Source organism: Euleptes europaea, chromosome 3 (assembly GCF_029931775.1).
Source record: "Euleptes europaea isolate rEulEur1 chromosome 3, rEulEur1.hap1, whole genome shotgun sequence".
In the NCBI taxonomy this organism is placed as follows: Eukaryota; Metazoa; Chordata; class Lepidosauria; order Squamata; family Sphaerodactylidae; genus Euleptes; species Euleptes europaea.
Genome location: NC_079314.1, coordinates 14,143,526 through 14,166,605, shown reverse-complemented (window position 1 = coordinate 14,166,605; position 23,080 = coordinate 14,143,526). Strand labels below are relative to the sequence as shown.

The following is a 23,080-nucleotide window of genomic DNA, read 5'->3' as shown; positions in this document are numbered from 1 at the left end:
GAAGGCAGAGATATCCCATTAAATGCAATGCTAGGCTGGTAGCTCATGCTCCACCTCCTAGGCCATTTCATGGTGGATGTAATCCTTTACAGGATTTAACCCCAGTTAAGCCTGGCTAGATGAGTCCCAGTTGTTGCTGTTTCTCAGCCTATTTAAGACTTGGCCTCAGAGAGGAAGATTGCTGGATCAACTGGTTCAGTAGGCATAAACCTGTGTCCCTGTTCCAGCTCCTTTCCTCCAGTTCTTCTCAAGCCTCACTATCCTAGCCTCAGGGCCCTACCACTTGAGGAGACCTGACTAAACCTGCCTGTAAAATACAGGACAAGGGCTATCATATCACCTCCTCCCTGACTCTTTTTAAAATTGGAGATTTGTGGGACTGAACATGTGACTTTCTGTATTCAAAATAGAGGCTCTACCCCTGAGCCACAGCCCTTCTCTTACATTTTAGACATTCTCTTAGTTGAACTGGAATTCTTGAGAAGTGGAACAAAGGGGAGAGGAAACCAAAGCAGGAGTTAATGAATAGGGGAAATCCATCTTTGCCTGGGATGCTGAGTTACCCTCATCAGAAGCAGCCATCATGACAGCCCACCATTCAGAGTATTTTTTGTGCATATTTGAACATCCAACAAGTCAGATTGTGAGGGAAAGAGAAATGTGCCTGCATAATTACAGGTGACCTGCTCACTGCTGTCCCCCTACTTTAGCGATGCCAGGCCTCCCACCTTAGCAGGAGGCCTCTGGGCAATTTCCTTTGCTGCCCACAGGTGCCTTGGGCTCCAGTGGTAGGAACTGGCAGGAGGAGGGTTGGCATGCTGGCATCTCACTGGTATACCTATGTCACTTCCGGTTTAAACTAGAAGTGGCCCAGGATGCTCTAACATTACTCACAAACTTTATGGTACAATAGGGTTGCCAGTCCTCCCCTGGCGGGAGATGAGGGAAAGGGTTGTCATATGCTGGTTGGAAAACAAGGAGTTTTTTTATGCTGATTTTCTCTACCATTTAAGGAAAATCAAACAAGTTTACAATCTCCTTCTCTTCCTCTCCCCCCAACAGACACCCCATGAGGTAGGTGGGGCTGAGAGAGCTCTGAAAGAACTGTGACTAGCCCAAGGTCACCCAGCTGGCTTCATGCGTAGAAGTGAGGAAACCAATGCGATTCACCAGATGAGAGTCTGCCACTCATGTGGAGGAGAGAGGAATCAAACCCAGTTCTCCAGATTAGATTAGAACTCCTGGCGATTTGGGGATGGAGTCTGGGGAGGACAGAGACCTCAGTGGAGTACAATGCCATAGAGACCATCCTCCAAAGTGTCCATTTTCTCTATAATTTGGAGATGAGGTGTAATTCCAGGGGATACCTAGGTCCCACCTAGAGGTTGGCATCCCTATGGTAAAACCATACTGTATAGTTTTTTGTGAAATGCTAGAGTGTCCCCCTGTGTCACAAACTCCACCTGGCAACCCTACTGTATGTCCAGATCTGGTATAGTCTCTGCCTCCAATGTAAAAGTCGCATGATTAAGAGGAAAAGCAAATTTTAACATTTTGTGTGGAGATTTACTCTTTGATGTCTTCCTGTGGCTGATTCATTGCTCAAAGGTACACAGCCCTCCCAGCATCCCAGGCGGTCAATCTTTCAATGACTTTTGGCTATCACTATACCTCCTGAGCCAACAAAAAAAGTAGGCAGTGCATCTTACCACTTAGGTGCAAAGAGAAGGCCAATTGTGAGTGATCTGTGATTGAAAAAGAGGCCCTTTTAGTGACCTGACTCTGATCCTGGGGGATATGTGCCATCTTCATCAGTGATCAAGACTGGGGAGTTGTCCAACTTCACAAGTGTGAAAATCCCCACAAACTGTGATACAGAAGTAAATGAAAAGTACAATTGATTCATGATCCTGCCACATCTCAACATCCCATAGGCTCAAGGATACCAATCACAACAGGGCTTCCAGCCCTACAAAAAGTAAGCAAGGATGCTGTCTATGCTGTCTATTCTTTTTTGCTAATCCTTATGATGGACTAATCTTCTTGGTAACTAAGTGGTTTAATACTTGGAGAGCCAGCATGGTATAGTGGTTAGGAGCGGTGGATTCTAACCTGGAGAACCAGTTGGTTTCCCCACTCCTCCATGTGAAGCCAGCTGGGTGACCTTGGGCCAGTTAATGGAAACTAATGTTTGGCAGAGAATGATATGAAAATGCTTTTGTTTTTGTCATTATCAGAAGGTGACATGCCACCAACTGACTCTGTGTTACTGCTTACTTGGCAGCTTATGGGCAGGTGTTTCCAGCCTATGAGAACTTGCTGTGTTTAAGCCTTTATATCTTGACCCTTAACCAGAAAATAATGTCCCAGAGTAGTTAATGGCACAGCAAGATAATTGAAATTCTATACAATATAATTCCAGTTTAAAATAAAAGGTAAAAAGCAGAAGGATAAAATACTGAAATATACCAGAGCAGCTATTTATCAAACCAGTAGAGCTAAAAGTCCAAAATAATATGAGACAATTCATCTGGTTTCTAGTTCTGCTTCTGTGCTTCATCAGGAACTGTGAGGAATAGTTGCAGGGCCACAACATCACTAGCCATAATCGCTCTTGTATCCAGAAGAGCAGGCATGAGAACACTAATAAAATCCTGGGCCTCACTAGAGGAGACACGGGTGTGCCAGCCAGCTATGTTCCATGAAAGAACTTTCAAAGAAGTCGAAGAAGAAGAAGAAGAAGAAGAAGAGTTGGTTTTTATATGCCAACTTTCTCTACCACTTAAGGGAGACTCAAACTGGCTTACAATCACCTTCCCTTCCCCTTCCCACAACAGATGCCCTGTGATGTAGGTGAGGCTGAAAGAGAGTGACTTGCCCAAGGTCACCCAGCTGGCTTCATGTGTAGGAGTGGAGAAATAAAACCAGTTCACCAGATTAGCCTCTGCCGCTCATGTGGAGGAGTGGGGAATCAAACCTGGTTCTCCAGATCAGAGTCCATCACTCCAAACCACTGCTCTTAACCACTACCACCACGCTGATCAATAGATTACTTACAATGACCATAATATGTGGCTCAAGAGGAATTGTTGAGCTTAGAGCTAGTAAGTCTTCAATTTTGGTGAGAACCATAGCATCAGGGTCTTCCTGGGCCATTGTAGTGCAAACTCGAGATATTTGGGCAAAGTTTCTTGGGGGCTAGCAATTTATCGGAATCCAAATCTAATGAAACAAGTGGCATGCCAACACAATTTAGCAAAACAGTGGTTTTCAAATTGGAATGTAATGCTTCAAGTCTATTTAGCATATATAGTTGTTCAGACGATGGAAGACTGTGAAACAAGCGTAATAATTTGGAGTCCGCTTGATCATAGTCAGCAGCTGATCTGTTTTACCCATTTGGACTAATTATAGCTTGGGGATCCACAATCTTCAAACTGTTCTTGCAGGGAGAAGGCGTAATAAATTAGCAGAGGAGTTTCTGAGTCGGGGTTTAGGGAGAAACTGGATTTTCCTGAAAGAGCAATATGCTCTCCTAACAGCCCATTTCTGAGCCGCGCTGGCATCCGGGGCAAAAGCCCTTTAGGAGGCAAGGAAGGGCCCACGCTGGCATCCAGACCCCCTGCTTTAGTACCACCTATAATTTCTTCTGGAGATTCTGGCTCACAGAATTAACTTAAAGAAAAGACGACTTATTTCAAATTTCCTTTATACGCAAAGGCTTATGCCATTTTTCTCAAAATCAATCTCTAGCCTGCTTTTAGATAAGAGAGATGTTATGAGCAACTTTAACATCATCGTTAAAAGACACTTTGTCAACTTGGAGATCAAGGCTCTTCTGGCAGAAAAACAAAGAAGATGTGCTAACAAACCAACTAAACCTTTATCAAAGTTGCAGTGCATTCCTGAGCGGAATGCCTGCACCGGGCTTAGGAGGCAATGAGGCTGCGCTACCTCCTCCCGGCACAAAAAATCCGTGCAATGCTCATAGGGTTGCATGGGAGATACAGCACCTAAAAGGTGGCGTATCTTGGGAAAAATAAAAAGGGACATTCCCAGCCCAAAAGGGCACAGCCCACCCAGCAACCCAGGTAGTCAATCTTCTGTTACCTTAAGGCCATTGTGATGTCAACTGAGCCGGCTCAAAAAGTGGGCAATGCATCGTACCACACAATTGCAAAGAGAAGGCCAATTGTGAGTGATCTGTGATTGAAACAGAGGCCCTTTTAGTGACCTGACTGTGATCCTTGGGGATATGTGCCATCTTCATCAGTAGGATTGCCAGGTCCTTCTTCGCCACCGGCAGGAGGTTTTTGGGGTGGAGCCTGAGGAGAGCAGGGTTTGGAGAGGGGAGGGACTTCAATGCCATAGAGTTCAGTTGCCAACGCGGCCATTTTCTCCAGGTGAACTGATCTCTACTGGCTGGTGCTCAGTTGTAATAGCAGGAGATCTCCTGCTATTACATAGAGGTTGGCAACCCTATTCATCAGTGACCAAGATTGGTGAATTGTCCAACTTCACAAGTGTAAAAATTCCCACAAGAAGTAAATGCATCATACATTCCGAGGCACAAACTGAGTCATGGCCCTTCTACACCTCATCATCCCACAGGCTCATGAGTACTGATCAGAACAAGGCATCCAGCCCTACCAATATCAGGCAAGGATATCATCCTGGATACTTTCTATGGTTGCTCCTAATCCCTGTGATGGCATGTTCTTTTCAGGAACTAAGGGGTTTAACAGATTGCCCGCTTTAGCCTAATCACGCATTCCTTCTCTATTGATATAATCTGATAATGGGCCTTTTATCTTACCTCTAACAAATGTACCCTTTTGTATAAACGGAAAAAAATCACCTTTCCAGTTAATGAACGTTAACAAAACATGTTTGGCAGGGAATGACGTGAAAAGGCTATCTTTTTTTGTCATTATCGGAAGGTGACATGCCACGGATAAACTCTGTGTTACTGCTGACTTGGCAGCTTATGGGCAGGTGTTGCCAGCCTATGAGAACTTACCATGTTCCTTTATTCAAGCCTTTATATCCTGGTTCTCAACCAGAAAACAAATTACATGTTTAAAAAAATGTTTGTCAAGGAATGATATGAAAACACTATCTTTTTTGTCAGTATCAGGTGATATGCCAAGGACAGACTCTATGTTAGTGCTTACTTGGCAGGTTATGGGCAGGTGTTTCCTCTACTACCATGTTCCTTTATTTAAGTCTTTATATCCTGGCCCTCAACCAGAAAATAATGTCCCAGGGTAGCTAATGGCATAGCAAGACAGTTGAAACTCTTTAAAATACAATTCCCGTTTAAGATAAAAGATAAAACGCGAAGGAATAAAAATATTGAAACATACCAGCAGCTATTTATCAAACCAGTATTTTATGCAGTCGAACTAAAAGTCCAAAATAAAATGAAGGTTACTATGACGGACTGAAGGGAGACTTTGGATTTTTGTTCAGGGAAAATTAGGTCTGTTGGAAATTAGGTGGCACGCAGAGGCTTGAGGTAAAAGTTTGAAACAATAGAAATTTATTTAAAACAGAAAGGCAGGGTGAGGGTTTAGGCATGTAACTTGGATTTCAGAAAGGTACACAAATAAAAAGAAGGCACTTCACATTAAATATATGTACTCAAGAGAAGTTTGTTTATTTCAGATGGTAACTCAAGTCTCTTCAAAAATGCTAAATACTTGAGAGTCTTGCTTAAGTTTGACAGTTTCTTGTTTTGATTTCACTTAAGATTACTTGGAGCACACGGTTACTTCAGTTTTTGGAGTAAGGACTGCTAAAATCACTTCCCCAGTTTAATCCTAAATTGAATTGGGTTCACTCTTGACTATGGGAAATACTTCTCCTCAACCTTTTAGGGATCACTCAGTTCAGCTGAGTTGACTTCCCTCTCCCTGGATTTGAAAATTCTTTTTCTTTTCAGAGCTATCTCCCCAACTTTAATACCAAGACGCCCTCTAAACACTAAGAGATGTTGCCTCCATAAACCAGTTGCTGCTCCTGTGTTGACCAAACAATTTAAATTGTGTTCCTTGTATATGTACTCCTGAGGTCAAATGCTCCTCAGAACAGCTCATGGTCTCACTTGCTGTTTTGAGCTCTGTCTGGGGTATTTTTCACGGTGGATTTTGCTTCGGTTTCAAATCGGAGCAAACAATAAACCGATTTAAATAGCTTTTTCATGGCAGCGCAGATCCCCCCCCCCATCCCAAGGCATTTTCAATTTTTCACGGGAGAAACAGCGCACTGCTCTGCGCTGCTTACGTCTGCTGCCGCTCATGACTCACCGCTCCAAATCCGCCTAATCCCGCCCACTCTTCCCATGATCGTGTGTGTGTGTGTGTGTGTGTGTGTGTGTGTTGGGGGGGGCATCCTGAGAGCGGCAAATCCAAGCCAAAACTCCCATCACCCTTCTGAAGAGGGGCAGCCAGTCTGCTTTGGGTCTCCCTCCTGCCGGTGCGATCCTATGTGTGTGTGTGTGTGTGTGTGTGTGTGTGTGTGTTGGGGGGGCATCCTGAAAGCGGCAAATCCAAGCCAAAACCCCCGTCACCCTTCTGAAGAGGGGCAGCCAGTCTGCTTTGGGTCTCCCTCCTGCCGGTGCGATGCTGTTAGAGTGGCAACTCCCCCAGCCAATCACCGTTCTTGGGGGAGGAGAAAGGAGACGTCCCGGGGAGCGAAGCAAACATTTCTTCGTGGGCATCCGAGCAACAAAACGCTCTTCTACTGGAAAGTACGGGGTATTCTTCACGGAGATTTGCTGCTGTTTCTATGCTGATTTGCGTCGGAAGCAAATTTTGGTTATTCACTCCAGATCTGTGTTTTCCCCCACTGAGCAAAATAAGCCGGGTTAAAAGAGAGGCAATCCAAACCCCTTCTGAGCCGTACTTTCCAGTAGAAGAAGCTAGGTCTGGCTGCCATATTTTCAAGTAGGACTTAAAAGAAAAAATGGTTTCCTCATAACTAGGGTTACAACTGATTTCCAGACTACAAAGACTACTTTCTTCCCCTGGAGAAAATGGCTTCTTTGGAGGGTGGACATTATAGCATTATACCCAGCTTAGGGTCCTCCCATCCCTCAGACCTCCAGGAATTTCCCAACCTGGAGTTGGCAACCCTCGCTGTAAGCCTCCCCAAACCTTCTCACAAGCTCATAGAATCATAGAGTTGGAAGGGACCACCAGGGTCATCTAGTCCAGCCCCGGCCTGCACAATGCAGGAAATTCACAAATACCTCCCCCTCACACCCCCAGTAGCCCCTATTCCATGCCCAGAAGATGGCCAAGATGCACTCCATCTCATGATCTGCCTAAGGTCATAGAATCAGCATTACTGACAGATGGCCATCTAGCCTCTGCTTAAAAACCTCCAGGGAAGGACAGCTTACCACCTCCCAAGGAAGCCTGTTCCACTGAGGAACCAGTCTGTTAGAAAATTCTTCGTAATGTCTAGATGGAAACTCTTTTGATTTAATTTCAACTCATTGGTTCTGGTCAGACTTTCTGGGCCAACATAAAACTCAGCACCATCCTCTATATGACAGGCCTTCAAGTACTTGAAGATGGTTATCATATTTCAATGTATTACAGCGTCTGAAAAAAAGTTAGTTCTTACTCAGCTTTGTGTCCAGCACTATTATTTTTAAATTCAAAAGGTTAGGGCTCTTAGGCATGGGTTTTTCCCCCATTGGTCCTGGTCCCATACTCCTTCAGTTTATCCCCTGATTTCCACATGGTTTTTTGTGCCTTTAGTTTTCATTTTGGGGATTGGTTGTTTTGTTTTGTTTTTTGGGATACGCCCAGTGTATTTTTCTGGGTTTTTTGAAAGCACTTTTACCCCAGTCTTTTTCTGGAAGCTGATTTTGAGTGGCCTTTTTCCTCATGTGTAATGTTTCTGTGTTTTCTTTGTCCCACCTACTCCCACCCACCTCCAGCCCACTTTACAATGATTGGACTGTCACCATTGTCAAATCCATCCCTCTCCTCACTCCCTACACCCTGAAGAGGAGTGGTTTCAGTTTTTATTTTTAAAATGGCCCTAAAGTATTTATAGGGGCCCAGTGGCGCAGAGTGGTAAACTGCAATATTGCAGTCCAAAGCTTTGCTCACGACCTGAGTTCAATCTTGATGGGAGACAGTTGCAGGTAGCCGGCTCAAGGTCGACTCAGCCTTCCATCCTTCCGAGGTCGGTCAAATGAGGACCCAGCTTGCTGGGGGTAAAGGGAAGATGACTGGGGAAGGCACCGGCAAACCACCCCATAAACAAAGTCTGCCTAGAAAATGTCGGTATGTGACGTCACCCCATGGGTCAGGAATGATGCTTGCACAGGGGACCTTTACCTTTAAAGTATCTATAGATCAATGTAGTGTTATAATAATAGTTTAAGAAGGTTCTCTGAATTGCCAACTCTCTTTTTTTTTAAAAAAAAAGGTAAGTCTCTAGCCTCTTCCCTTGTGAAGGTATACCTTTTCCTTTATATCACAGGGATGGAAGGGGATACAGAATTACTTTTTTTTTTAAAATGAAAGCGGGGAATTCAGAGAACCCACTTAAACTATCATTACAACAATACATCAATATAGCAATATTTTAGAGCCTTTTTTAAAAAAATGTAAGGGGTGTGCTGTGATGACACCACCAATGATAACAGCTCCCTCCCTTGAAAATCCTCATTACTTAAGGCCTGTGTGGAAGAAAATTAACTCCAGCATTGTGCAGCATTGCTGTTTGCTGTGGGGCTTTCCCCTTCATTTTGGGGTTTTTGTAAATAAAAACCCCTCTCCCCCTACTCCAGCAGCCGCAAAACCTCATGGTGCAGTGGCCACGCCATCTCTGGCCACTGCAGCTTTCAGGAGTGGGCTGACAGTCCATGTACGCATAGCTTCAGTGAGACTGTTAAAAACCACTTATCAATTTTTGGTGGGGAGGGAAATGAAGGGGAGGCTATTTCAGTGCTTTCCCCTTTAATATATCTGCTATGTGTTCATTGTTTAAAATCTAAATACAGGTTGAGGATCCCTTATTCAGAATTCCAATATCCACAATGCTCCAAAATACAAAACTGTGTGAGCGCCCACAAAGGGTAATAAAATATAGGCTTGTCGTGCCAACGGCAGGTTCCCCACAATGCCCCACATGCACAAAATTATTTAAAATATTAAATTATTTTTTAAAATTACCTTCAGGCTATGTATATAAGGTGTATATAAAACATAAATGAATGTCATGTTTAGACTTGAGTCCTATCCCCAAGATATCTCATTATGTATATGCAAATATTCCAAAATCCAAAAAAATCCTAAATCCAAAACACTTCTGGTTCCAAGCATTTCAGATAAGGGATCCTCAACCTGTAAGGCTATCAGAAATATGGGATGTATGCCGAGCTTCCTGAAATATATAAATCATCTAGGTGCAACTTGTAACCAAGTCAGAAAGACCAATGTATTTGAACAGTGTGAACCTTACTTTACTACTTTATTACATGGAGATATACATGCTCTCTATTTTAGTACAAGGAACAGAACTCAACAAGAAATTATCATAACTTCTGTTAGAAGGAAGTGAAATTTAATATTTGAAATAAAATTGGTAAGAAAGTTGTGAGTGGGAAGCGTAGGAGCAGACACTGCGGTTTCTTCTTCAGCATATCTGAGCAGTGAATCTATAAAAAACAAAGAAAATTGTAAGGGAATTTGGTGTCTATCCATATGTAATATTTTTATAACACTTTTTCTCCAAGTAGGTCAGAATAGCATGCATGGTTTTCTCTGCCTCCATTTTATTCTCACAACAATCCTGCAAGGTAAGTTTCAAAGAGGAGAGCCCAACCGGATGATGTTCCCTCTTCATTCTGAAGTTGGTATTGTTCCATTAGGGCTCTAATATATGGTTCTTCTGAAAAAGTACAATACCTGTACTAGAAAACCAGCCAAAGCTGTGTCCTGTACTCACCTCAGTGTGTTTTTTCAGATTGGAAGGTTTACGATCCCTGCAAAAAAACAAAACAAAAGGCCGATAACTGGTTGTAACTGTGTGCAAAGCAACATGAACGCTGAACCTTCAGAACATCATAGAGTTGTTCAAGGGACGAGGAGGGGTCCTTAAGTCACACTTCCAACATATACAGGCATACTTTGTTTTATTGCACATCGGTTTATTGCACATTGCAGGTATTGCATTTTTTACAAAGACCTCCACCAACAAAAAGATTACAACTCACAAAAGTCTCAGATGATGGTTAGCATTTTTTAGCAATAAAGTATTTTTAATTAAGGTATGTACATTTTTAAGACATAATGCTATTGCACACTTAATGGACTATAGTATAGTGTAAACTTAACTGAGGAAACCCAACATTTTGTGTGTCTGTCTTTATTGCGATATTTGCTTTATTGTGGTGCTCTGGAACCGAACCTGCAATATCTTCAAGGTATCAATATCAATATCAATCATTTATTGCGGTCAAAAGACCAGTTCAGCACAGATATCTTCAAGGTATGCCTGTAATGCTTTGAAAGAATAGAAGAGACCATGAAATGTGTAGGGTGAACCCCAGTAATCAATAGCTCTATAGGTGAAGTCACTGTCTTCACAGTGCAGATGGCAGACTGGTGTCTAACCACAGGGCACACTGTTTATGGGTTCATCCCTTGTCCATTCCTTGTCAAACAAGCATGCTCTGGGAGCTCACAGCGTAATTCCCAGACGTGTGGGGGTCCAATTCGGATTTTCAATATGGCACTCAGTGCAAGTTCCCAAGCTTTCCCCTCTCTGATACCATTTCCCCAACTTCAAACAGCACTGCTATTTTTTTCCCTACTGGGAAAACTGACATGTAGGCCATTTAGTCCACATACAGTTCATGAGTACACATAGTAGTTACTTGTATGTCGACACAATATGAAAGGCTAAAGCTGAGCTGGAAAAGCCTCTGCAACATCTCAGGCTGTGAAAGTGGATTGAAAGTGCATTATTTAGGATGTATGAAAGCGCCCTTTGACTCTGTGATATAGAACGATTCCCAGCGAGTGTACTGGGTCTGAACACAGAAATCTCACCATTGAAACTCACACCACAGCTTTTGCCAAGTCTCCAAATCAAAGAGTTGTTACTAGGGTAAAATTGAAACAGTACAATAGCCTCTGTTGTGCAGCAGAGTGGGGTAAAATGAAAAGAAGAAATTGGCTAATCTCGAAATTTTAACAGAATAATATAGAGAAAGTTAATATTTTTTTAGGCCGAATTTCTTGATCGCTTTCAATACAAGGCCAAATCTACGTATGACACCCATGGTGATTTTAAACTCTGTGCTTAAAATCACAAGTATTACGCTAAGTGTCTACATCAAGGGAAGTCATACTACCACTCTATTCTGCATTGGTCAGACCTCACTTGGAATACTGTGCCAGTTTTGGCCTCCACAATTTAAGAAGGATGTTGACAAGTTGGAGCGTGTCCAGAGGAGGGCGACCAGAATGGTCAAAGGTCTGGAATCCATGCCCTATGAGGAGAGACTTAGGGAGTTGGGTTTGTTTAATTTGGAGAAGAGAAGGTTGAGGGGAGACATGATAGCCATGTTTAAATATTTGAAGGGATGTCATGTTGATGAGGGAACTAGCTTGTTCTCTGTTGCTCCAGAGACTAGGACATGGAGTAATGGATTTAAACTAATAGAAAAGAGATTCCACCTAAACATTAGGAAGAACTTCCTGACGGTGAGGGCTGTTCGATGGTGGTGGAATCCCCATCTTTGGACTTTTTTAAGCAGAGGCTGGATGGCCATCTGTCGGGAGTGCTTTGATTGTGGGATCCTGCATGATGGGGGGAGGGTTGGGGTCACTGGGGATGTGGGGGGAGGTAGTTGTTAATTTTCTGCATTGTGCAGGAGGTTGGACTAGATGACCCTGGTGGTCCCTTCCAACTATGATTTTATTATTCTAATTGCACTATGTGTTGCAAGTTTAGCAATTTCTCCCAGAAAGTGCGCACAATGCGTTAGTAAATGCACATTATTAAAAGCAGCAGAGATGAAACGTTAGCTAGGCGGCTCGTTGTTTAAAGTGGTGATGGTAGGCATTGATGTTTAAAGCAAAAAAAATGTAATTATGATTGTTTAAAAGACAGGCTTGCCCTGCCCAGACCTTGCAGCATCTTCCTAGCTTGTGGCCATGCTTCAGCCCTGTGTCTGCCTGCTTCTGTGCCCTTTGAGCTTGGAGAAGGAGCATCGAGAGTACATGAGCTTGATGCCGTTTCCACCTCCAAGCCCAAAAAGTGTGCTGAGGAGCACCGATCACTGCATGGGCTCACCTTAAAATACTGGCCATTTAAATGTATTTTGAAAACATTTTTCCAAGGGACTCCTTGCAACCCTATGGACTGCTGGGGGGGGAGAGAAGCACTGACCTCCTTTCTCTAGCTCCAACTGCACTCCCCAGATTGAGCATGGAAGCGCACCAGCCTGTGAAGCTGGAGAAGGAGAGGGTGACCCTCAACCTCTAGCCTGCCTCCTATATCGGGAGGAACGCTGATTGGTTGTGCCCAACACATTTGGGGTGGGGCCTTGCCCTTCCTGGTCCCACCGTAGCTACGGGCCCGATTATAGCATGTGGAAGCCAAAGGTAATGCCACATGTCCCTCTTTACTTGCTGGAGTAAGTGCCCCCCCCCCAATATCTTGAGTTCTCCTTACTATTCCCCTGGTGTCCCCTTTAATTTTATTCCATTTGTCTCCTACCTAGCTCTGATGCATGCTGCCCCCTAGAGGCCACCTGTATAACTGTAAATTACCCCTAGAGGCTTCTGAATCTGAACAAAGACTACTGTTAGGGAGGGAAAGTTTCATGATATGAACTAATCTCGTCAGATCTTTGGAATAATTGGCATTGGAGTCAAAGACCACCCCACCGATGACTTCGAGTCTTTGTGTTGATTATACATGCCATTTCTGACCCTCAGAGGTCGCCTCACTCTCCCCCTGCATTTCCCCATGTTTTGCCCGCGTTTTTAAATTTGAGATAAAACAGGTCCCTGAAAACGCGGGCAAAACACGGTGAAATGTGTCGTCAGAGGGGTGATGGCGAGGGAAACAGGCATGCATAAAAGGCCTAAGTCTTCATATGGTGATCAGCAAAAGAGGGATATGGAACAATCTAACAAACAAAAGTATCCTACACACCTGGGTACTATTGCGCTGGCGATCATAGCCTGGGCCCCAGGAAACAGAAGCATTCGAACCTTGGCCATCCTACAGAATTAAAAGAAGCAGTTATTGGTCCTCTTTGCTTCCTCAGACACACTTTTCAGCATTCCAGATGGCTAACCATTTATCATGTCACCGCAAAAATTAAAAAAAGCAATTTTGTCGCACCTTAAAGACTACTGGAATTGTCGAAGGCTTTCACGGTCAGAGTTCATTGGTTCTTGTAGGTTATCCGGGCTGTGTAACCGTGGTCTTGGAATTTTCTTTCCTGACGTTTCGCCAGCAACTGTGGCAGGCATCTTCAGAGTAGTAACACTGAAGGACAGTGTCTCTCAGTGTCAAGGGTGTAGAAAGAGTAATATATAGTCAGAAAGGGGTTGGGTTTGAGCTGAGTATTGTCCTGCAAAAGTATTGTCCTGTAAGTATCAAGATAATGTGCTAATGAGGGTATGGTATGTTAATATGGAACCATTGTATCCTGAAGTGATCTGTTAATGTGTGTAATCCAAAACTAATCTGTATGGCTATTGTTGAATGTTGTCTTTGTCTGGAGGTGTTTCAGGGCAGGAAGCCAAGCCTTATTCATTCTTAAACTCTCCTCTTTTCTGTTAAAGTTGTGCTGATGTTTGTGAATTTCAATGGCTTCTCTGTGCAATCTGACAAAATAGTTGGTAGAATTGTCCAGTCTTTCAGTGTCTTATTTCAGGGTCTTATTCCAAGACACTGAAAGACTGGACAATTCTACCAACTATTTTGTCAGATTGCACAGAGAAGCCATTGAAATTCACAAACATCAGCACAACTTTAACAGAAAAGAGGAGAGTTTAAGAATGAATAAGGCTTGGCTTCCTGCCCTGAAACACCTCCAGACAAAGACAACATTCAACAATAGCCATACAGATTAGTTTTGGATTACACACATTAACAGATCACTTCAGGATACAATGGTTCCATATTAACATACCATACCCTCATTAGCACATTATCTTGATACTTACAGGACAATACTTTTGCAGGACAATACTCAGCTCAAACCCAACCCCTTTCTGACTATATATTACTCTTTCTACACCCTTGACACTGAGAGACACTGTCCTTCAGTGTTACTACTCTGAAGATGCCTGCCACAGTTGCTGGCGAAACGTCAGGAAAGAAAATTCCAAGACCACGGTTACACAGCCGGGATAACCTACAAGAACTACTGGAATTATTATAATGTCACCTTCCTTGGTACCAAGGTAACACGTCACTAAGAAGATCTACCCTATCGTTTACAAAATGCATTTTTCATCATTATGAGCAGTATGTTAGAATTCCAGTGCAGCCCGATGCTTTTGGGATTTTGCATCCTTGCCCAAGAACATTGTCTCTATGGGAGGGAGGGAGTTGCATGCTGGGAGAATTCTTGACAGTGAGAATTCTGTCTCTGTCATTAATTAAGTTCTCTATGTAGGCTGACCATATATACCATTTTGAACGGGACAGTCCCGTTTTTATCATATTTCCCGGCCGTCCCGCCTTCTTAATTAAAAAGTCAATTTTGTCCCATTTTGCACCTCATTACACTTCCAACATTTGTTTCCTTCCGTTCTGACATTTTTTATCTGCATGCAGGCATGCCTGGATAAACTCTAATAGAAAAAGTGCTCCGATCCCGTTATGCTAATATTACATAACCCCCTGTCTTATTTTTGCCATCCCAATATCCCATTTTTGTCTCAAGGAAATATGGTCAGCCTGTCTCTATGTCAATCTGTCAGCCTCACTCTCTCTATTAAGAATGTATGTTTCAATCAGTTCAGATATTATTATATCTAGCTGTAAAGTGTAAGGCAAGTTACAAAGTTTCTGTAAGTTCAGTTTAACTACATGAATGTATTGAAGTAAGAACAAATTGAGTTTTTTGAACAGTTCTCTGAGGAACAGAGTGGTTTTATCATAAACTTGCTGTTCTTAACCGATACAGCTAACTTAGTCTCAAAAACTAAACTTCCCTGCTTATTCAGCCTAGGATGCTGTGGAGTTTAAGTATATATTGATTCCTAACCAAGGACCCAGATTAGAGAAATAAATTTTCTCTTCATCAGATCCTGCTTGTCTAGCAGCTGCATCCCAAAGCCTTGCAAATAAAGAGGGAAGGTAGAGGTCTGAAACAGACCAACTCACTGTGAAAATGACCAAATAAACAGCCCAGTGTTTTCTCCTAGTCAGGCACTTGCCCCCCCCCCCCAAAAAAAAAAAACAAGGCTTCAAGAAGAAGAGTTGGTTTTTATATACCGACTTTCTCTACCACTTAAGGAAGAATCAAACCAGCTTACAATCGCCTTCCCTTCCCCTCCCCACAACAGACACCCTGTGAGGTAGGTGGGGCTGAGAAAGCATGACTAGCCCAAGGTCACCCAGCTGGCTTCATGTGTAGGAGTAGAGAAACAAATCCAGTTCACCAGATTAGCATCCGCCACTCATCCAGAGGACTGGGGGAATCAAACCCTGTTCTCCAGATCAGAGACCTCTGCTCCAAACCACAGCACTTAACCACTATACCAAGAATTTAAAAAACACTTCACCGATCCTTCTCATTTTCAAAATATTATTTTAACTATTCCAGAAGATAAACCATGTTGCTGGGTTCCAACAACAACCCAAAAAGGTACTTTGTGGCACTTTAATCATTCATAGGAATGAGGGCATGATTCATACAGGATTGGGTTTTTTAAAATGTTCCATTGACTTGTACATTTGGATACAGTTTGACATCAGCATAGCCCAATTTAAGGGCAGGTGTCAGTGTCCCAAATTTTTCCTCAGCAATTTGGACTGTGTGGATCTTAGCAACATACAGCTAGAAGGAGGCTGCCTTCAGATCAATGCCATTGGAGTTGAGGGCATTGATAGTTGTTCACCAAAAGGAGAATGGACATAATCAGCTATATTAGTACTGTCATATTCACTTCCCCACCAGAGCTCTAGCATTGTGGCCATAAGTACCGGAACAAGAACCACCATTGTAGCCAGAACCACCACCGCCATTGCATTGACCACTCTATACATTAATTAAAAAGCACTTCATGAATCCTTCTCATGTCTTAAGATATTGCTTTATATCAAGGGTGTCAAACTCATTTGTTAGAAGGGACAGATATGACATAAATGTCATTTGATCGGACAAGGTGATGCCTCACCAGCCAAGATAGGCTGGGGAGGGCGGTTCTGCCCATATCGGGACAAGGGGGTGGTTGGCTTAGTTGAATCGCAGGCTGGATAAATGTCCTCAAGGGGCTTCATTTGGATACACGTTCAGCATAGCCGGATTTCAGGACAGATATCAGTGTTCCATGATTTCCTCCAGAAATCCCCAGGGATTTGGCTGTGGCTTTATCCCTGAATACTTCGTATTGTCTTCCCGATCTTCGCAAAACATGCTGGATTTGAAACTATTGAAACCAGAGCAAATCATACTCTCACTTTAAAAGTGTCAGGCTTCAGCAAATACACAGCGTTTCAGGCAATAGACCTTCAATCCAGGCAGAGCAGCGATTCAAAGATTTATTTCAGAAAGTCAGTGATTTCAGTAAGAGACGAGCAAGGCTGGAATACATGGCTGGGGAAATATGGATACACACATAGGGCTAATACAATAGACATGATTGGGTTACAGGAACAAAGAAACAATGCAGTTGCTTCCTCCCGGTAACGACTTAAGTTAAACTGAAACAGAAACAATTAAGGGCAATCAGTGGAGGAGATGGCTGAGCTCTCGGCTTTGTGCGTGGGACCCGATACCAGATCGGAGATTTACACGGGCAGGTCCCAATACAATTGCAAATCCCTGGCCGGAGCTCGTGTGCAAAACCAAAGGGGGGGGAGTGCAAATCCCTGGCTGGAGCTCGTGTGCAAAACCAAAGGGGGGTGCACGGAGAACTCCATCTAGTTTGGGGACGGGGCTGTCAGAAGCCCTATCTGACATTCCGCCTCTCCAAAGGCCCCCTCCCCGGATTCCCAGGCTTGTTAGGACAATTCCGATGGAACTCAGTGATCACGTGTTCTGCTGCGACCCACTCATCATGGCTCGAGTTCAAATGTCTCCAGTGTACCAGGTACTCCAGCTGACCCCTCCGCAGCCTGGAGTCCAGGACCCTAGAAATTTCAAAATGCTGTTCCCCCTGTACCATGATAGGTGTTGCCTCGGGGGGTTCGGGGTGCCAATTAGGGGCGGGAGAAAAGGGTTTCAGGAGGCTAATGTGAAACACGAGGTGTACCCCCTGCAGAGTCTTGGGGAGGTTCAGTTCAGCAAAGACCTCATTGATTACCCGGGATATAGTAAACGGACCCACTTACTTTTGGCAAAGTTTTCTAAAAGGACGCAGAGACTTTAAGTTCTTGGTGGAAAGGTACACCTTTTCGCCGACCACAAGATCCCACTGAGGCATTCTGTGTTTGTCAGCCTGCGCCTTGTACCGTTCCTTAGCCTGTCCCAACTGTTTAACAAGTCCCGGCCAAGTATTTCTGATGGTGTTAGACTATGCCGACACCTCCGGGGGTCACCTCCCAGCGGGAGGGGGACCTCCCCGAAAGGGTCGAATTCCATCCCATAGACAGTCTTAAAGGGACTCTGCCCGGTAGCAGAGTGCACAGAGTTGTTATGGTTTGGGGACGGGGCTGTCAGAAGCCCTATCTGACAAAAAGGTTCACTTCAGGATAAGGGTTATAGCCATAGCTCTGATCGTTTTAGCCAGAACTACCATGACCACAGACATAGTTTTGGTCAGCCTGTAGAATTGATTTTTTTTTAAATCATTGAGCCTGCTTTTTTTAATACAATATTAAATATGCCAAATGGCTAGGTAACTATGGGAGAAAATGCATGGTCGCTTTAGCCTCCTTTATTCCCTGTTTCTGCCAACATTCAGCCAGGATCGAACGCACATTCGGCGAATGCATGCGATCGATCCTGGCTGAAACAGGGAATAAAGGAGGCTAAAGCGACCATGCATTTTTGCTTAATGTTATGACAAAATGGGGGGGGAACATGTCGTGTCACTTTAATCATTAATAGGTTTATAAAGGTATAAATTTTAAGGGAAGAGGGCCAGATTCATAATGGATTTGATTTAAAAATGTCCCTTTAACTTGTACAGAAACTTCAATTGGATACTTTGACATCAGTAGAGCCAGATTTAGGGACAGATATCAGTTTTCCATGTTTTGCTCTAGAAATCCGCAGCGATGTGGCTGTGGATCCTAGCAACAAACAGTTAGAGGTAGGATGCGTTGAAATCAATGACATAGGAACTGAGATCTTCAGTTGGTGTGTATCAAATTTGGCATAATCAGGTACATAAATAACCTTATACTCACCCGGAAAGCTGTGCCCTGATCATTGTAGGCAGAACTACGATTGTAGCCCTGAACATTGTAGGCAGAACTACGATTGTAGCCATTACTACCACCACGGCCACCTTGGCCCCTCTAAACAAGAATTTAAAAAACAAAACACCAAAACATTAAATCTGCTTGTTTCCTGAAATATGATTTATTGATTTTTTAAGATTATTGAGCCTGTTCTTTTTAAATACAATGTTAAAGCATACAATGTAATTTCTATTCCTGCTGAGTTATGTGAAGAGATAACATTTTCTAAAAAGGCTTCATCCCTGAATGGTTCGTATTTTCTTCACAATCTCTCGAAAACATACTGGATTTGAAACTATTGAAAGCAGAGCAAATCATATTCTCACTTTAAAGGGTTCACTTCAGGATATGGGTTATACTCATACCCCTGATCATTGAAGCCAGACCTACCATGACCACAAACATAGATTTGGTCATCCTATAGAATTGATTTTTTTAAAAAATAATTGAACCTGTTGTTTTTAAATACAATGTTAAATATACCAAATGGCTAGGTAACTATGGGCAAAAATGCACGGTCGCTTTAGCCTCCTCTATTCCCATTTTCAGCCAGGATTCAGCCATGATTGAACACACATTCGGCAAAACGTATGCGATCGATCCTGGCTGAAACAGGGAATAAACAGGGAACTGAGATCTTTACTTGGTGTGCATCGAAAAGGGGGATTTGGCATAATCAGCTACGTAAATAACTTTATACTCACCCAGAAACCTGTGCCCTGACCAGAACTACGATTGAAGCCATTACTACCACCTTGACCGCCTTGGCCCCCCTAAACAAGAATTTTTAAAAAATTCATAGTTATAGTCATAGCTCTGATCATTGTAGCGAGAACTACCATGACCACAAACATAGATTTGGTCATCCTATGGAATTGATTTTTTAAGATCATTGAGCCTGTTCTTTTTAAATACAATGCTAAATATACCAAATGGCTAGCTAACTATGGGCAAAAATGCACGGTCGCTTTAGCCTCCTCTATTCCCTTTTTCAGCCAGGATTCAGCCATGATTGAACACACATTCGGAGAAACGCATGCGATCGATCCTGGCTGAAACAGGGAATAAACAGGGAACTGAGATCTTTAGTTGGTGTGCATCAAAAAGGGGGATTTGGCATAATCAGCTACATAAATAACCTTATACTCACCCAGAAATCTGTGCCCTGACCATTGTAGGCAGAACTACGATTGTAGCCATTACTACCACCACGGCTACCTTGGCTCCTCTAAACAAGAATTTAAAAAACAAAACACCATAGCATTAAATCTGCTTGTTTCCTGAAATATGATTTATAAATATTCAAGAGGGCTAACCATGTGACTGGGTTCAAGCAACAACCAAAAAGGCATCCTGGGGCACTTTAATCATCCATAGATTCATTATGATACAGCCTTTCAGAAAAGAGAACCTGCTTCATACTGGTTTTGATATTTTAAAATGTCCACCAGAGACATGTAACAAATATTCATTTGGATATAGTTTGATCTCAACTGCTCATCCCGTAGCAACGCATACAATGTAATTTCTATTCCTGCTGAGTTATGTGAAGAGATAACATTTTCTAAAAAGGCTTCATCCCTGAATGGTTCGTATTTTCTTCACAATCTCTCGAAAACATACTGGATTTGAAACTATTGAAAGCAGAGCAATTCATATTCTCACTTTAAAGGGTTCACTTCAGGATATGGGTTATACTCATACCCCTGATCATTGTAGCCAGACCTACCATGACCACAAACATAGATTTGGTCATCCTATAGAATTGATTTTTTAAAAAAATAATTGAACCTGTTGTTTTTAAATACAATGTTAAATATACCAAATGGCTAGGTAACTATGGGCAAAAATGCACAGTCGCTTTAGCCTCCTCTATTCCCATTTTCAGCCAGGATTCAGCCAGGATTGAACACACATTCAGCGAAACGTATGCGATCGATCCTGGCTGAAACAGGGAATAAACAGGGAACTGAGATCTTTAGTTGGTATGCATCAAAAAGGGGGATTTGGCATAATCAGCTACGTAAATAACCTTATACTCACCCAGAAACCTGTGCCCTGACCAGAACTACGATTGAAGCCATTACTACCACCTTGACCGCCTTGGCCCCCCTAAACAAGAATTTTTAAAAAATTCATAGTTATAGTCATAGCTCTGATCATTGTAGCCAGAACTACCATGACCACAAACATAGTTTTGGTCATCCTATGGAATTGATTTTTAAGATCATTGAGCCTGTTCTTTTTAAATACAATGTTAAATATACCAAATAGCTAGGTAACTATGGCCAAAAATGCATGGTCGCTTTAGCCTCCTCTATTCCCTTTTTCAGCCAGGATTCAGCCACGATTGAACATACATTCGGCGAAACGCATGCGATCGATCCTGGCTGAAACAGGGAATAAACAGGGAATTGAGATCTTTAGTTGGTGTGCATCAAAAAGGGGAATTTGGCATAATCAGCTACATAAATAACCTTATACTCACCCAGAAATCTGTGCCCTGACCATTGTAGGCAGAACTACGATTGTAGCCATTACTACCACCACGGCCACCTTGGCCCCCCTAAACAAGATTTAAAAAATAATAATAATCAAATATGCTTGTTTCCTGAAATATGATTTTTAAATATTCATGAAGACTAGCCATGTGACTGGGTTCCAGCAACAACCAAAAAAGGCATCTTTAGTTGGTTTGCATCAAAAAGGGGGATTTGGCATAATCAGCTACATAAATAACCTTATACTCACCCAGAAACCTGTGCCCTGACCAGAACTACGATTGAAGCCATTAATACCACCTTGACCGCCTTGGCCCCCCTAAACAAAATTTTTTTAAAAATTCATAGTTATAGCCATAGCTCTGATCATTGTAGCCAGAACTACCATGACCACAAACATAGATTTAATCATCCTATAGAATTGATTAAAAAAAAAAAAAAAACATTGAGCCTGTTGTTTTTAAATGCAATGTTAAGTATACCAAATGGCTAGGTAACTACGGGCAAAAATGCACGGTCGCTTTAGCCTCCTCTATTCCCTTTTTCAGACAGGATTCAGCCATGATTGAACTCACATTCGGCGAAATGCATGCGCTCGATCCTGGCTGAAACAGGGAATAAACAGGGAACTGAGATCTTTAGTTGGTGTGCATCAAAAAGGGGGATTTGGCATAATCAGCTACATAAATAACCTTATACTCACCCAGAAATCTGTGCCCTGAACATTATAGGCAGAACTACGATTGTAGCCATTACTACCACCACGGCCACCTTGGCCCCTCTAAACAAGAATTTAAAAAACAAAACACCATAGCATTAAATCTGCTTGTTTCCTGAAATATGATTTATAAATATTCAAGAAGGCTAACCATGTGACTGGGTTCAAGCAACAACCAAAAAGGCATCCTGGGGCACTTTAATCATCCATAGATTCATTATGACACAGCCTTTCAGAAAAGAGAACCTGCTTCATACTGGTTTTGATATTTTAAAATGTCCACCAGAGACATGTAACAAATATTCATTTGGATATAGTTTGATCTCAACTGCTCATCCCGTAGCAACGCATACAATGTAATTTCTATTCCTGCTGAGTTATGTGAAGAGATAACATTTTCTAAAAAGGCTTCATCCCTGAATGGTTCGTATTTTCTTCACAATCTCTCGAAAACATACTGGATTTGAAACTATTGAAAGCAGAGCAATTCATATTCTCACTTTAAAGGGTTCACTTCAGGATATGGGTTATACTCATACCCCTGATCATTGTAGCCAGACCTACCATGACCACAAACATAGATTTGGTCATCCTATAGAATTGATTTTTTTAAAAAAATAATTGAACCTGTTGTTTTTACATACAATGTTAAATATACCAAATGGCTAGGTAACTATGGGCAAAAATGCACGGTCGCTTTAGCCTCCTCTATTCCCATTTTCAGCCAGGATTCAGCCATGATTGAACACACATTCGGCAAAACGTATGCGATCGATCCTGGCTGAAACAGGGAATAAACAGGGAACTGAGATCTTTACTTGGTGTGCATCGAAAAGGGGGATTTGGCATAATCAGCTACGTAAATAACTTTATACTCACCCAGAAACCTGTGCCCTGATCAGAACTACGATTGAAGCCATTACTACCACCTTGACCGCCTTGGCCCCCCTAAACAAGAATTTTTAAAAAATTCATAGTTATAGTCATAGCTCTGATCATTGTAGCGAGAACTACCATGACCACAAACATAGATTTGGTCATCCTATGGAATTGATTTTTTAAGATCATTGAGCCTGTTCTTTTTAAATACAATGCTAAATATACCAAATGGCTAGCTAACTATGGGCAAAAATGCACGGTCGCTTTAGCCTCCTCTATTCCCTTTTTCAGCCAGGATTCAGCCATGATTGAACACACATTCGGAGAAACGCATGCGATCGATCCTGGCTGA

At 42.6% G+C, this 23,080-nt stretch overlaps 1 protein-coding gene across 1 annotated transcript in view; it reads right to left on the bottom strand.

Annotated features, from left to right (window-relative positions):
• The window catches only part of LOC130474679 (uncharacterized PE-PGRS family protein PE_PGRS54-like), a 196,971-nt gene that overhangs the window by 39,639 nt on the left and 134,252 nt on the right, over positions 1–23,080 (bottom strand). The window contains exons 84-91 of the mRNA XM_056846378.1: positions 22,729–22,797; positions 21,835–21,912; positions 21,382–21,450; positions 21,119–21,196; positions 20,674–20,742; positions 19,781–19,858; positions 19,335–19,403; positions 18,577–18,687 (exon numbers count right to left, since the gene is read on the bottom strand). Coding sequence (XP_056702356.1) covers positions 18,577–18,687; positions 19,335–19,403; positions 19,781–19,858; positions 20,674–20,742; positions 21,119–21,196; positions 21,382–21,450; positions 21,835–21,912; positions 22,729–22,797 — 621 coding nt within the window. The remainder of the gene's footprint in view (positions 1–18,576; positions 18,688–19,334; positions 19,404–19,780; positions 19,859–20,673; positions 20,743–21,118; positions 21,197–21,381; positions 21,451–21,834; positions 21,913–22,728; positions 22,798–23,080) is intronic.